We start from the raw sequence: 16,684 nt of genomic DNA, 5'->3' as shown, positions 1-16,684 counted from the left end.
TGTAGTGTATCTGGGATTGAATTTCTTTTTACTTGGCATTAGTTTTGCTTCCTAAATTTGAATAATGATGCCTTTATTTAATTCTCGTAAATTCTCAGTCATTAACTTTTCAAATATTGCCTCTCCTCCATTCTCTCTGACATGTTTTCCTGAGACACTGGTTAGGCTTATGATAGACCTTTTCACTGTACCATCTGTGTTTTTTAAGTCTTTATATTCTTCATTCCCTTTCATCTCTGTGTGCTATATTCTGGGTAATTTGTTTTGTAATTTCAGTAATGTTATGTGTAATCTTCAGAAGTTTTACTGGTTCGTTTCAAGTCTATCTGATCACTTTAATATTTTTCCTATTCATATTTTTCTTTAACATAAAAAAACTAATATTCTGTGTCTTATATTTCAGTGTTAGAAGTCCTTGTTAGTCTAATTCCACGTTTTCTATTTTTGCTGATTTGGGCACATAATGTCCTGTTTCCTGAACATTTTATTATTTTTAATTGTTGGCTGAACTTAGTCTTTTAATTTTTGAGGCCTGAGATGTGTTCCTTTGAAAGTTTTTACACGTACTTCTCTGCAAGCACTTGTGAACACTGGTAACCTGGGATCATTTGAAATTCAGTTCTCAGCCTGGGGACTTGCAGACCACAAAGCTATTGTGAATTCTGCCCCCACATCAGCATTAGCTCTGGCTTCTAGTTAAAAGTCTCAGGGAAGCCTTTTTTCTCCCATTCACACAGAGCTAGGGTTTGGCAGGCAGATTTCCTCACCAAATCCATTTGCTTGGCATGGAAAGACTTTTCTAGTATGCCCTTTCACTGAGACATCTCTGATTAGGCTCTCCACTATAGGCAGATCATTGATTTTGTACCCTCTTTCCTATGTATGTAGCTGCTTTGGGTCATAAAGGATGGGTAGGAGGAGAGAGTACTTCTGGCTGAGGTAGGGAGGGAAGGATGTGTAGTAGGGCTTGCATTTTGAGTGGGCACTCAGGAATGGTGAGGATTAGATATGCAAAGATGGGAGGAGAAGACATTTTAGTTGAGGAAATGATTTGAGCCAAGAAACAGAGGTAAGATAGTATAGGGTATATACAAGAAATAATGAAATTGACTGGAGCGTATGGTGAGTTTCAGAGAAAAATCAATTGAGGCCGAACTGTCGAGGAATTTCCTTACTCACCAGTTAAAGGAAGAAAGCCCATCTCTTCACCTCTGTTATCTCGGCACTTGGTGGTAATTGGTGGGTGTTTATTGCACAAATGAATAAATTGAATGAATGAAAGAAGGAAACCTAAGAATGAACATAAAGCTAAAAATTTTAGGCCTTATTCTTTAGACAGAGAAAATTATTTAAGAATGTTGAAGAGGGAGATATATTAGTGCTGATCAGTGAGGACTGTGAAAGAGCTGGCACGTTAGACCATCCTTGTGGAATGAGTGGATTTGTACAAGTCTAGGAAGACAGTCTTGACGGAGGGAACCGTATGAGCAAAGACACTGTGAAGTTGTCTTTAGTCTAGGTGAGCTCTAGTTCTTCTGATGTTATTCTTATAGATTTGACTTTTGTGTTAGCCTCTTTTGTCTTTGGTTCATGTCATTTTAAAATCTGAGCTTAGTTACTAAAATCTGTGTACGCTTAGTAGTTTCTTTGTATTTTTGTTCCTTCTCTTTTTGAAATCTTATTGAATGCTTACTCTATGCCATGCACTCTGCTAGATGCTATGGACGTAGTGGAGAACAAAATAACCATTGTCTCTGCTCTCATGAAGCTCTCAATTAGGGCATCAAACATTAAAAGTAAACCACACGAATAATAATTATAACAGTTGTTTTAAATCTGTTATGTATCTTCAGTTGATAATTCTTTTTCTCTGTATATCCTCAGTTGACACTCATTTTTTAAGATTTTGCTTTTCAATTCACCTAATGCATGTATGTGATACCAGATTATCTGCCACTTAGTTTATGTGAAAAAGCAGCATTTTTCCTCTCCTCACTCATAGTCCCATTCCCCACAATTAAACTTCTTTTAATTGTTCCTAGTTTTAGTTTTTCTGGTATAAATATCTATAACTCTAAGTTTATTTTCCCATCTCTGTTTTTCTTGGTTTGGCTTGATACCAGTTTTCATTCCATTTTATCTCATTTATTTGGTTTCTTTTTTCGCTTATTTCTTCCATTCGTACATTCTGTCTAATAAGCTATAGCGAATCTAGTGAGGTATTTCTCACACTTTGGCTTTCTCTCTAGGTGGGAAGCCAGTTTGCATTTATAGCATACAGAATCAGTTCTGTGAAGAAGATAAATGTCATATGCCCTCCATGGCACTAGAATACTTTAATTTTAAATTGGAAATGTGTTTTCTAATCACAAAATAAAAAGTGAAAATCAGAAAAGTGTCAGCAGCATTTCACAGTGTGATTCTCAGCCTGAATTGCCTCCCACTTTATTCCCAACACTTCAGGAATTTGGTAATTTTTACTAACCTCAATTCACTTCTAAGTGTTAATGAGGACAGGGACACCAGTTCCATTTAGATAGCTCAACATTTACCTTTATTTTTTTCTTTCTTCCCTCTAATACAATTTCCTTCATTATCCTTTCATCCATTCGTTTATTTAACTAACAATCCCAAGTGCTAGGGATGAAAAAGGTAAATAAAACATCTCCTGTTTTCAAGGCATTTGTGTAGAAAATACATATAAACAAGTATATCATGATGATGATAATAAAAGCTGTTGAGCAGTATAAGCCAAACATTGTTAAACTCCACATATGATCTTCCTTAATTCTCACAATGACCTAATAAATGTAGTTGCTATCATTGTCCTTATTTTCTAGATGAGGAAACTGAATATTAAAGAGAAATTTAGTAACTTGCCCAAGAATACATAGTTAATGTGGTAGAACCAGCATCCAATTCCAGGACTTCTGAATCCAAAGCCTACCTTGATGTTTAACCACTGTTCTTGAACTCATACACCTGATAATGATTAGTATCTAGGATTTTTAAAGCTCATACAAACTAATAAGAAGGCGGCAAAAATTCAGTAGATAAATGGATAAAACGATACAAAAAGGAACTGGAAATGTCTAACAAATGTAACATGATTATCACCCTCATTCACTAATAAGAGAAATGCAACTTTAAACAACACTGAGGTATTATTTTACACTCTGAGGTTGGCAAAACTAAAAAAATGTCTGATGATTCCAAGTGTTGGTGATAATATGGAAGAATAAGAGGCTGCGTGTTCTGCAGGTTGGTCATACCTAATAAAGTTAATATGTGAACGTACTTTACATTGATCAGGATAGATTGGACAGTGGTGTAGTGAAAAACAAACTCCCTAACCCTCAGTGGCTTAACATAAAAGTTATGTATTGCTCATATGTGTATATATATATATATATTGCTCACGACACAGTTGGATATGAGTTATGTGGGCCTTTTTTATGGTGGTATAGTGATGTCAAGTGGAACATGGTGGCCTCTTAAGTTGTCACCAAAGGTAAAGAAGAGTAAAGGATCCAGTGGTTTGAAAGGCCAGGTTTGGTAGTAGCTCACATCGCTGCCACCCATATTCTGTTGGCCAGAACTCAATCAGATGGCGTCCATCTAACTGCCGGAGAGACTGAGACATGTAGTCCTCCTATGTGCCCAAGAAGAAGCAGTGTTGATGAACACATAGCATTCTCTGCCCCCTACTTTAATCGAGCATTCCCACAGAGAAGTTCGCATTCCCACAGAGAAGTTCACACGTGTGCAAGGAGAAATGCACACAATTGGCCATCACAGTATTCTTTGTGATGAATTATGGGGATTAATTTTTTAGGGTAGACTGATTTGTCATGAAATGGAATTCTGTAGGGTAATTTAAAAATGGACTAGAGCTACATGTATCAAAATGAATAAATCTCAAAAACAATGTTGAAGGAAAAAAGCAGTTTGGTAGAGTGTTATGTCCAAAATGATATCATTTATTTGAGATATTAGATTATGCAGACAACGCTGTATATTGTTTATGGACACATATATAGCAGTAGTAGTTTAAAAATTGTCATGAAAATGATAAAAACACCAGATTCTGGATGGTGGTTCCCTCTAGGGAGGGAAGGGGAGAGTGGTATGTGGGAGGGATGCAAGGGGGCTTCAGTTTGTAATGTGATCTAATGCTTTTTTTTGTACAAATTGCATAATGTTTGGATGTGATAAAAGTGGGTGGTTGCATTGGTATTTACGAATCTCTTTTCTAAATGTTTGAAATATTTAATAAGAAAAGCATATAAACTTTGAGACCTGGAAAATGATTTCTAAACTATGTTTTAGATATAAATAGCTGAGGTAAATACTTCATTTTGTAATTCTGAGTAGGTTTTTTTTTTACTTACAGTCATTCTTTTAAAGAAATAGTTATTCCCATGCTTGTAAATAAAGCTTCTTATTTTATTTGCCCTTGCTCATATAGAGTACTTAAATTATTACATTGCTACTAAAATTATCTAATAGAATTATCTAATTATCTATAGACCCTTGAGCACTGCAGTTTTCTAATGACAAGTAATTGTACCATTGACTTTGTAGACAAGTATGAACGTTTTACAATCTTAAAAATTTTTAATAAATTTTACATTGTTTCTGACTGACAGCTTATTCACATACTATGAAACACTGCATTCATTTTCTAAGCTAGTATTTACTATAACTGATCTTTTTAGAACTATTAATGTTGAATAAATACATTTTTCAGGCAGTGGCACAAAGAGGAATGGTGAGGAGTTAGTAGTAAGTTCTAGTCTAGGGGTTAGGGCCTAGACCCTTGTTTTGGTTGTACACTGTCTTGACAAATGACTTGGCTAAGTCACTTAACATCTGGTTACAACAGCAAAATAGGGGTGATGTTCGGGCCTAGACTGGGTAACTTGTGAGTCCTTTAATATTTGTTGATGTAAATCAGAACATCTTGAAGAAAATGTTGAAAGATAAATCATGATCATATCAGGTAAAGTTTTAGGGATTGCAAGTTAGATTTATTAGCCTATTTGGGGAACTATATACAATGTAAATATGTTGTTATTGGAATTTATAGTACAGAAAGTGAGTGTTCTGCTGTAAGAAGAAAATCCATGATCTTTTTTTCTTATAGACAAGCAATCATCTCCTCGGACCAAAACCGTTTCCACTAGACAGATTATTAGCAATATTATATAGTATTGTGGATAGCAGAGTTGCTCCAACAGCAAATATCTTCTCCCAGGTAATGTTAATGATCGGTTATTATGTATCATCTTTACCTTTATGGAATTCTTCAGGTAATTTGATCAGTAGAGTTCCAGGCATTTAGATTTTTGGTCAGCATATGTTACTAATTTAACTATATAATGAACAACGTCCTTGGTAAGTAATTGAAATTCCAAATATGCAATTTTCGAGGGTGTTACTGAATTGCATGTATTTAAAGGTATAATTTGATGATAGAAACAACTTGTTGTTTCTGGTCTTTTTCTTTTCTCAATAAAGGAATTTTTAAATGATTATAATTATCTTGCTGATTAAATAAAAAAGTGGCTTCATGATTAAATTGATGAATTATAATATAGAAATATAATTTAATGAAAAAATTTAGAAATGTATTTATAAGAAAATAATCCATAATATTCTTATTCCTCATATATATACTTTGCAGGTTGACAGTATGCATTTTTTAAAAAATGATGTATTTTCCAAAATGATTAAGTTCTTAAAATTTTCACTAGAGGGCAGCAGTAGCATAAAAATAGGAAATAAGACATTTATAAAGTAGCTAAGGTTCTTTTTTTAGGTGACATTTAAGAAAAACCTATTTGTTAAAAATGCAGTTACAGTAGATTTCTTAAATGGTCCAGAAAAACAGCACTTAGCACATGGTATGAATGGATAGAAGAAAAACCAAATGATGTAACTAGTATTTATTGAAAAGCAGTCACCTCAGATGTTTCAGTGAGCATTTTATTTTATGTATATGTTTTTAGGTTGAAAAACATGTAAATAATAGCATTTACATTTTAATTCACTTCAAATAAATTTGGTTCCTGAATGGGTATTAGACTTTGTAATCTAATGCGTGATAGTAACTTTTGATTCTTCATTTAAAGAAGTCTTTGGGGACCAAAAATAGCTGTGTTCTCAGTGTGCTCGACATTAAAGTTAGATAATTTTTTATGTAAGTCAACTTTATAGAAAATTGTGTCTACATTTATTACATTTTTGAAGAAGGGTAGTCTAGTGAGTTATTAGGTTACGTAAATAACTAGCTAGATGAGTAGGTGGATGGTAGCCCTAATGCTGATAGTTTTAAAAATCTAATTCAGTTTTAATCTGTATTACAGGGATTTTTTTGCCGTGTGTGTGTGTGTATGCATGTGTATATACATAGTTAAATGCTTTTGTCTGAAATTAATTTTTAGTCAAACTGTACATTTTATTAGTAGCTTTCTACATATAACATGTGAGGTTTTTGTTTTGTTTTTGCTGTTGCAATAACTGAAATAGACATCAGGTATTATGATCTTTATTGTAAGGAATTGAGCCTCAGAGAGATTCAGTGATTTTCCCACCATGACAAAATGAGTAAATCTTTGAGAATTAAAGCCTAGGGAAGTGAAGGAGACAGTGCTTCTAAACAGAGCAGAAAGGTGTTTGTATCACATGTGATTAATATTTCTTGGGTCCCCAAAAATTATGTTTGTGGGAGACACAAAGAAGGATAATAAATGTGCATTTCTTTCTTCCAGAGAGCTTATAATTTATTCTGGGAGGGGGATAAAAAAACATGTACATAGAAGTAATATTGTAAGGCTGTAAGTGAATGCTAGATAGGGCTGCTGAGAAGTTTAGAGTAGAAAGAGATCACTTTTGGATTGGACAAGAGGAGAGAACTTGAAGGTATCACAGGAAAGGTGAAAAATGGGGCCGGGCTATAGAGAATCAGTAGGATTTTTTTCTTTAAATGTTTCTAATTTATATACGACATGTTCGTTGTACAAAAATGAGTAAATAAAAAAGGAAAAATAATAGTAAAATTAGCTGACATCTTGTTTCCAATGGATAGAATTTATAGAGCTCTAAGAGGGAGGATAATATGACCAAAGGTGTGGGACTAGGAAAAAAAGCAAGACACAGTTGTGAAGTGTCACACCAGATTAGTTGAAAGTAAGCGGGGTTATACTGTAGCAGTAGTAGCAGTCATTGTAGTTCTGATCCAGTACTAATACTGCCACCACCACACGTCACACCTTACATATGGTACCTAACATTGGTAGAGCATTTCCTAGCAGCAGGTCTAGGTTTATAGGGATGGACAATCAAAAATGATAGGCTGCTGATTTAGAGATCTACTAGCTACTCTGAGGCTTTGATTATAGATGAACAATGTCACCAGTCTTTGTTTTCTATAATGCCTATAATGTTGTAATTAAACAATTTAGCCCCAAATGTATCTTAATTTTTAATGAAGCTAAATTCTTTTCAGCGTTAACAACCTCAGTCTTTTTATTCTTTATCTCTTCTAACTAGCAGTAATCAAAATAAATTTTGTATATTTAAAACACTGCTTTAAATGAACTTATGTTTATTTGATGAGAAATCATTTAGGACTTGATCTCAGTGATTTCATTTGGGACACAGGTGGGGCCGGGGGGCGGTACAAAGGGATAGTTACAGTCATCCCTCCATATTCGTAGGTTCTGTATCCACAGATTCAACCAACCACAGATTGAAAATATTCAGGAAAAAAAAATCCAGAAAGTTCAGAAAAGCAAAACTTGAATTTGCCTCACTGGCAACTATTTACATAGAATTTACAACTATTTACATAGCATTTACATTGTAGTAGGTAGTATAAGTAATCTAGAGAAGGTTTAAGTGTATGGGAGGATGTGCATAGGTTATGTGCAAATACTATGCTGTTTTATATAAGGGACTTGAGCATCCTTGGGTTTTGGTATGGAGGCGTGGTGGGTGGTATCCTGGAACCAATCCCCAGCAGTTACTGAGGGGTGACTGTATAACTAGCCCTAGGAAGTTTACCTTTACTTTTGTTTGGTCAGTAGAGTACCAAAGAAAATCAGATAACGTATACCATGTTTAAAAACAAAATGTGGCAGAAATTGCATCCAAAAGAAAGGTATTTATCCCACGTGCCTTATATTTTTTCTTCCCATTATCTCTTAGTGACGTTTTCTATTTTTCTCCTTTTATTTATCCATCAAAACTGTACTCTTGCCCATAGGAATGACAATTTGTATTTAACCTGTACACAATTTTTTAAGTGCAAAACAAGAATATGACCACATTTGTATTGGAAGTACTTGATATGAACACTAGATGGCAATATTGTTGCATTCTAGCTTTAAAATGAGCAGGAAAACCTAGCTTTACTTGTTAATATTGTCTTTGATATTTAGAGAGAGCTGTTTGTTAATTTAACACATTAGTTTATTTGCAAAACAAATTTGCCTGAAGATATTTAATGTTATGTGCGCACGCTCACACTTTTACAATTTCATGAAAATGTAAATAAAATTGGTAAGGAATTGTTTTGCATGAATATTTTCCACCTGGAACCAAATTGCTTTTTATTGGTTATAATATGTCTATATGAGATGGTAAAGTATTATTTTTCTATTCATTTTGTCTAACTGCAACTGTTTTAAGGATTTGCTTTACAGTAATGTGTTATTTTATAGCTTCATTTACCAGTTACATAATTATGTATAATTTTTCACATATAGTAAATTGATTAATTGTGGTATATACATTCAAAATCCTTTTGAAGCAAAATTTTATTTCCATCACATTCATTTAAATCTGTTTAAATCTATTCTGTCATGAAGTTATAAAAATAGTAGCTTAAGGAATCTCTAATATTATTAAAAGTCCAATTGAGAATAATAGTCAAATTCATAATAGTTGAGTAATAGTAGTGTATTGTAGTTGGCATTCTTCTCAATTTCTTTATTCATCTTATCCAAATCTTTATACAATTTTACATTCATGATCATGGGTCATTTTAAAAAATTCATTCAAATAAAATAAATGTAGCCTTTCTATATATACCTAAACTTCATGAATGAGGAATCATTAATTCTGGTGTTTTCATTCTTTTCTCCTGTCAGCACGAATAGAATGTAAATAGAATACCATTTATTTATAAGTGGTAGAATATAAATAGAATACCATTTATTTATAAGCAAGAAATGGTAATTTGTGTAGGTATTACCTTCAAAAGTTAGTTATGAGATACATTTTTGAAGACGATTTATTATCTTTAAAAAATATTGAATTGCCTTTTTTTCAAAAGTATATTAAAACCAGGTTATGCTTTTAATTTATCTTTTTTTGTCTTGAAGAAAAATGATAAATTGTTTGGAAACTTTTGAATTGTTTATTTCATTGTTTTGATATTTCTGTATCTTCTCTTACTCAACCTGGCCTACCCCCTCCATACTCTTGTAGTTAGGTGAAGGCAGTAGGAGAACAGTTCTTTAAGATTGTCAGATATATCATTTATTTTAAAATATTGGGACTTCCCTGGTAGCGCAGTGGTTAAGAATCCGCCTGCCAATGCAGGGGACATGGGTTCAAGCCCCGGTCCGGGAGGATCCCACATGCCGCGGAGCAACTAAGCCCGTGCACCTAGAGACCGTGCTCCGCAATGAGAAACCACCGCAATGAGAAGCCCACGCACCGCAACGGAGAGTAGCCCCCACTCGCTGCAACTAGAGGAAGCCCGCGCACAGTAACGAAGACCCAACGCAGCCAAAAATAAGTAAATAAATAAAATTAAATTAAAATAAAATGAAATATTAAGCCATATTGCTGTATATTTTCCCAGAGGATAAAATTGCTGAAGAGTTTATTTCTGAAATTATTGGTACAGGTTTCTAAAGTGACTTTTAAAAGGAAAATTATCTTTAAAAAGTTAAGGACATTCAATTACACATATACTTATATCACATATTATTATTGATTTTATTTGATCAGTTAGCATTTTGAGAAATTACTCTTGAAGGTAATTCACTGTAATTCTACAGTTTGGGAGGTTTAAAATAGTAAGTTTTTTTTTTATTAATTGTAAGAAACAGTGCACTCTGAATTAATTTCAAGAAACAAGTGAAAAATGAGAAAAGGAGCATAGTTCTTTAGTTCTGTGTACCAAATTGACAAGTTGTATTTTCAGTAATATTTAATTTCTGAATCGTTTCCTATTTAGTTGTGCATAATTTAATAAGAAAAAAATTAAGTTAAAATGTCCTTTTAAATTTATTTTCAAGAGTATAAATAAGCATTATGGAGCAAAGTGTAGTAATATATATATTTTTTCAAAAATACACATTTCCATTTTCTTTTGAACTCACATCATGATACTATATATTAGAATATATTTGGACTTACGTTTGTTATATCAGTTTAGTTTTTTAGTCATAAATCAACTTGATCTTTTCCCACAAGTGTTGCATTAATTGTAATAGCATTTAGTTAACCTTATGCTTTTTGCTCTTTTAAGTGTTGGTTTGTGGTAAGGATATATTTAAACTAATTATTTTGGGTTTTTAAAATAATTTTATGTTTGTTTGTTTGGCTGGTTGTGTTGGGTCTTTGTTACTGCACGCGGGCTTTCTCTAGTTGCGGCGAGCAGAGGCTACTCTTCATTGTGGTGCGCGGGCTTCTCATTGCGGTGGCTTCTCTTGTTGCAGAGCACGGGCCCTAGAGTGTGCGGGCTTTAGTAGTTGTGGCTCGTGGGCTCTAGAGTGCAGGCTCAGTAGTTGTGGTGCATGGGCTTAGCTTCTCCGCAGCATGTGGGATCTTCCCAGACCAGGGCTTGAACCTGTGTCCCCTGCATTGGCAGGTGGATTCTTAACCACTGCGCCACCAGGGAAGCCCTATTTTGGTATTTTTGAAATGAATTTATCATTAATCAGAAAGCAAAATGATTTAGTTATTTTACGTATGGAAGTTTTTGAAGTAGACGCTTAATCTCTAGTTTACTATAGCTGTAGGAAGATGTTTTTGCTATAAATTTTAGGGTTGGTTACATTTATGTATTCAACCAAAAACAGACTTGGCATTTTTCTTCAGCTATAGGTAGATGTATAGAACATTTATATAATTTTCAGTTTTTTTTTAAGGTGAAGGGATTTTGTCCGTATTTATTTAATTAAAAGTGTTTAAATGTAATTTAATTCAAATTCACAGTCAGTATTGATCTTTTTTCCCGTAGTTGGAATTAAAGTTTTCTTTGCTTAAAATTTCATTTAACAGATGTTTATTAAGGGCCTATTATGTTCCATGCTCTGTGTTATGTAAAGAGAATACAAAAGTCAAGAAAATGCAGTTCTTGCCCTCAAGGACCTTATGGTCAGTCTGTGGCTTCCCTCTGCCCTTCATTAGTATTGTGTGCAACTTCCAGATTATACAAGAGTTTAAAAAAAAAATTAATTCGTGCTGAAGGAACTAATACCTAAATACTTGAAGTGAAAACTAATACTTAAATTTGTAAAGTGAATATATAAAAATAGGATTTTTCACCTCAGTAGTCCATGATATTTGATAATATAGATATTTAAATGTCTTCTTCCAAGTAAAATAACAAACCTATTTGTTGAAATTTTCATTCTGACATTCCTTGAACTTAGTGTTATGGAGCACAATTGTTTGATGCCTATGTCATAACTAAATTTGGTTAATAATTAAATTATGACATTGGTATCAAACCATCAGTTAAAACTTGAAACTTAAGTTATGGACAATAAGTAGTGTATTATGCATAGCATATTATAAACTAAGTGGCTTTTTTTAAAGTTACATGGCTGCATTTCAGATACCTTATGATTAAAAGTTATTATGTCACTCTTTTATATGCAGTATTTCAAACTACTTTTATAGATTTTTAACCAAAAGTACTTTAACCAAATAAACTCATTTTATAGACTTATAAAACATCTTTATCTTAAAAAATTTGTGTATTATATAAACTATAGTTGTTTGGTTTATATTTTTTAAAAGGTAATTATATTTATCAAATGACAATCACGGAACTTCAGAAATCATAGTTGATGAAATACTATCCTTTGCATATATTGCTTAGATAAGAATTTGAACCTTGTAAATATGAAACGTAATATCCTAAAATCTAGCTATATAAGATATTCATACGAAGTGATTTAAGTATGAGAATTAGTTTATAGATAATGAAGTTGGTGAACAAAAGGGGCAGTTTTCCTAAAAACAAATTCCCTGGTTACTAGATTATTAGAAAATGTGAAAAGCTCTTCTTTTGCAATTTTTCTGTTTCATTTGACTTGTAGCAGCATTCCAGTGTCTCTATAATATACAACTGAAATGCTTGATGCCATTAAGGTATATTATGTAAATCACAGGAAATATCCGAAACGCTAACGTTTTCTAATAATCTTACTATGTTTTTTTCTTAACGACAACTGAAATTGTGAGGCATTCCATTCCATAGATAGTGCAAGAGCCTTACTTAATGCCTACTTTGCTGATGAATAGGTCAGCAGGGGTGCTGTTTGATAGAGGCGGGCTCTTCTCTAGCAGGGAAGAACCTTACCATCGTGATGCTGTGTCTCCACTGGTGCAGTAAATTAGATTCTGAAATCTCCTACTACCCTTGGTGTGGGTGTATTACCATTCTGCCTCTCAGACCACTCTGTAGTAGGTGTCTATCTCAGGAGACTTTTTAAAAACCGTTTTGTCGTGCTTCATATTTGGAAAGAGTAAAGCTGAACTAAGATTTTCACCAGCTGCACTATTGTTGTAAGGAATACTCAGTATAACCAAGGGTAATAAAAAGCACAAGTATATTTTACTCTGTTGCCCAGGGATAGAATCTTTCTCATTTTCATTTGTAAAAGGACAGTGTTTACCCCTGCCTTTCTCCTGGCTTCCCTAAATCTGGTGTTAAATTTCTTCAGTGAATGTATCAGCCCAGCAGTAGGCATGTTTACTGAACTCTAGAGAAATGGAACCATTGCTTAAGGGTGACATGTAAAATACTGCCTAAGGGGTAGATATACTGCATAAATTATGCTTTCAACTGTTGAATAAAATAATATCTTGGAACCTTTTGTAGGCAATATTTTATGACTACCTTTCTAATAAATATACCAAATGTATACCCTTTATTCACAATTTTTGGGGAAAAATATTGAACACCAATAAATTTTATTTGATTTTGCAAATATTTTGCTGAAAGCACCGACAAAAAAGTTTATATGGTATGTGCTTATACATGACTATCCAAGTAAATCTGTTAGTACAGAGACTATATAGGCAAATGCATACCTTAGAGCTCTATGACTGGATTGTTTTAATGAGGATAGGAGTTTTAATAAGAACAGTTTAGGAGTTAAATGATTTGGAAAAAATCTACATTATGGAAATGTGTACTACGTTTTAAAATACTCTGTAAAAAGTTGATTAAAAGAAATGTTGATGCTTAAGGGGGTTTCCAATGAGAAATTGTCCTGATTCCTTGTCAGCTCACAACTAATCCGAGTCCTTTGGAGGATATTGGCCTCATCTGCCCATAGTGGACATTTTTCATGAGCTAGTGCTACACCAAGTCCTTGTCCTTTCCCCTATATGAGAAATTAAGGTCCTTGTTCCCAAGTCACCTCTAGAACCTAAGGTGTTCTCTCACCTTGGCCACTGAATAGTGGTGGAGAGCTGAATTTCCAATAATTAGGAATAAGAAGGGGAACTAGGTTTATCTGGGAGTGTCTTATGTATTCCCTTGGCTTCAAATGCTATGTGTATGCTGATAACTTTTTCTTTTTAATACTTATTTACTGATATATTTTTTTGGTCGTGTTGGGTCTTAGCTGCAGCACGCAGAATCTTTCGTTGAGGTACCCGGGCTCTTTGTTGCGGTGTGTGGGCTTCTCTCTAGTTGTGGCACACTGGCTCCAGAGCATGCGGGCTCAGTAGTTGCGGTGTGCGGGCATGTGGGATCTTAGTTCCTCGACCAGGGATCGAACCGGCTTTCCCTGCATTGCAAGACCAATTCTTAACCACTGGACCACCAGGGAAATCCTTTGCTGATAACTTTTGAATTCTGTATTTCTAGTCCTTTTTCTCTATCTCTGGACCCAGATTGCCAACAGAACAATCAGACCTGAATGTGCCATGTTTATCAACACCTGATATATCCCAAACCGAAGTATTCTCTAAACCTTTTCCTGTGATTTTTTCAGCCTTACCTAAGTTTCAAAACTTGTCATTTACTTGTTCATCCTTTACTAAGCACATACTTCGTGGCGTGCACAATGTTAGGTACTAGAAAAACAAAGATAATACAGTTTCTAGTTTTTAGTTTCATTAAATGGAAAAATTGTCTCTGAACCCTCTTTTGTTTTCACTTCACTTAGTTGTTCAGCAAGCCCAGTCTGTTTTTCTTCCTAAACACAAATGTCTCAAACTTATTCCTGTCTTCCCACCTCCACTGCCATTGCCTTAAATCCACAGCTTCATTACTTCTTAGTTAGACCATTGCAACACTGTCCTAACTGGTCTCCCTGACACTGACATCTTCAAATTCATTTTGCATAGTCATCAGCAAAAATCTTAAAAAATAAATATGGTTTTATTTTTCTGCTTATGCTTTTTTAGTGAGTTGCGTTATCTACAGAACCAAGTCTACATTTCATAGCATTTCTTGTGAGGCCCTTCAGAGACTGGCACTATTTTCTGCCACTGTCTTTATTCATCTTGTACACCATTCACAGTAAGGTGCTTTCCTCGCTGAAAGCACACCCGTTTGCCTTGTTGTGTTGTTACATGTGCCGTCCTCCCCACTGTTGAACTCTCTTTTACGTTTCGTGGTCCACCCCCCAAATGCCATTTCTCAGTGAATTCACATTTTGCCTCCCTTCCTATTAGTCATTACCTTTTCTAAAGTCAGGTAATTGGATTTATCCATATCACTAGTATAGCACTCATATTGTGTTATTGCCATTGTATTATATGTTTGTCTCACCTGATACCCTGAATTCTTTGAGGGCACAGACTTTGTCTTCATTTTTGTGTCTCTTGCACTGTGCCTTGAACATGGGATTCACTCATTGAATGAACGACTTCGCATTCTTCTAAGCATGAAGTTAAGGTCTTCCTGGATACTAAAGATCTGCAGTCATCTGTATGCTAAAAAGTTCCAGAGATTAGAGGTGCTATCTTTAGTTCCTCTAGGTATAAACATTCATATCACTTTTTGTTTATCTGAGTGTTTTGAAGAGTAACAGTCCGTTCCCTGCCCTTTTTTTTTAATACAAATTCACGGTGATGCTTTTTTTAAAATATATTTATTTACTTATTTATTTTTGGCTGCATTAGGTCTTCGTTGCTGCACGCAGGCTTTCTCTAGTTGTGGCGAGCGGGCTCTACTCTTCGTTGCGGTGCGCGTTTCACATTGTGGTGGCTTTTCGTTGCAGAGCATGGCTCTAGGTGCATGGGCTTCAGTAGTTGTGGCATGCGGGCTCAGTAGTTGTGGCTCACGGGCTTAGTTGCTCCGCGGCATGTGGGATCTTCTCAGACCAGGGCTTGAACTGTGTCCCCTGCATCGGCAGGTGGTTTCTTAACCACTGCACCACTGGGGAAGCCCCACTGTGATGATTTTTAAGTCGAATTACTTTAAAATAAGATAAAATAAAAGAGAGTATTTCCCTCCCTTCCGTTGCTGCACTCACCACCTCTCCTTTGTATGCATAAAAATGTCGGTTGAACTCTTCTTGATATATGCCATGTGTTCATGAATTATCACATTGCCTGAAATCAGATCAAATGTGTTGCTTGTTGGGTTGGGTGGACCTCATACACCGACATGTTTTTTTATTTAAATAATTTAATGTTTCAGATTGTAAAGCTCTTCCAAAACAAGCAGGATAGGATATTTCACAAATCAGTTGACATATATACTAACCTATGAAAGTATAAAAATAATGAGCGTGTTAAAATTTAATTACAGTTGTAAATTGATTTCCTTTTGTTGGCAGAAAGAACATAGTTTATTAGCCCAGGAACAGGTTCACACTGTTTTAACATCAAGCACTTCCAGCTGAAGCTTGTTAGTGACTGCCTCTCGGATTAAGAAAAAAAATCCTCCCTGTGGTACATGAACTCCTATTGTTAAGACATAAATAATCAGCTCATCCCCTAGATGGATGAGAACAAAGAACATAATAGTACACAGAGCAAAGATTAACTAAGCAAATATTGTAGAACCCCATTAAAGATGTAAATTTTAACACATTTTATGTTTAAGGAGGTTTTTAGCTTTTATTTTTCTTTGTGAATGCCTCAGTCATGACATAGGTGCTAGAGGGAAAAAAATAAATATTTTGGCTTTTGAATTAGGTAGACTGATTATTTTAAGCTAAAGTAAAATAAAATCCTTTAATTAGTGTCAATATGTTACATTTATATGTTTATGGATGTATATGTGTGTGTGTGTGTATAAAGACTACGGAAATATTATTCTCTTTGATAGTAAGATGCTTCAGATTTTTAGTTTTGTTTGTTGATTTTAAACCAAGGAGTAAAAACCAGAATTTATATTTTGAGGAGAAACATCAATGGAAACATGGCTAAAACTTAGAGGTAAAGAGACTGACTTTTTGTACAACTTTCT

At 34.3% G+C, this 16,684-nt stretch overlaps 2 protein-coding genes across 4 annotated transcripts in view; both read left to right on the top strand.

Annotated features, from left to right (window-relative positions):
* Positions 1-16,684, top strand: part of LOC117203713 (uncharacterized) — a 1,186,790-nt gene that overhangs the window by 752,923 nt on the left and 417,183 nt on the right. The gene's annotated exons all lie outside the window — the stretch shown is intronic.
* The window catches only part of ORC5 (origin recognition complex subunit 5), a 78,755-nt gene that overhangs the window by 33,591 nt on the left and 28,480 nt on the right, over positions 1-16,684 (top strand). For 2 of the 3 annotated variants that reach the window (XM_004263376.3, XM_033439510.2), the window contains exon 12: positions 5,147-5,257. The exons of the other annotated variant lie outside the window; for it this stretch is intronic. In XM_004263376.3, the coding sequence (XP_004263424.1) occupies positions 5,147-5,257 (111 nt within the window). The remainder of the gene's footprint in view (positions 1-5,146; positions 5,258-16,684) is intronic. 3 annotated transcript variants of the gene reach the window in all.

The sequence above is a fragment of the Orcinus orca genome, chromosome 9 (assembly GCF_937001465.1).
Source record: "Orcinus orca chromosome 9, mOrcOrc1.1, whole genome shotgun sequence".
Lineage (NCBI taxonomy): Eukaryota > Metazoa > Chordata > Mammalia > Artiodactyla > Delphinidae > Orcinus > Orcinus orca.
The sequence above is the reverse complement of the archived record's forward strand: the minus strand, read 5'-3'. Positions and strand labels throughout refer to the sequence as shown.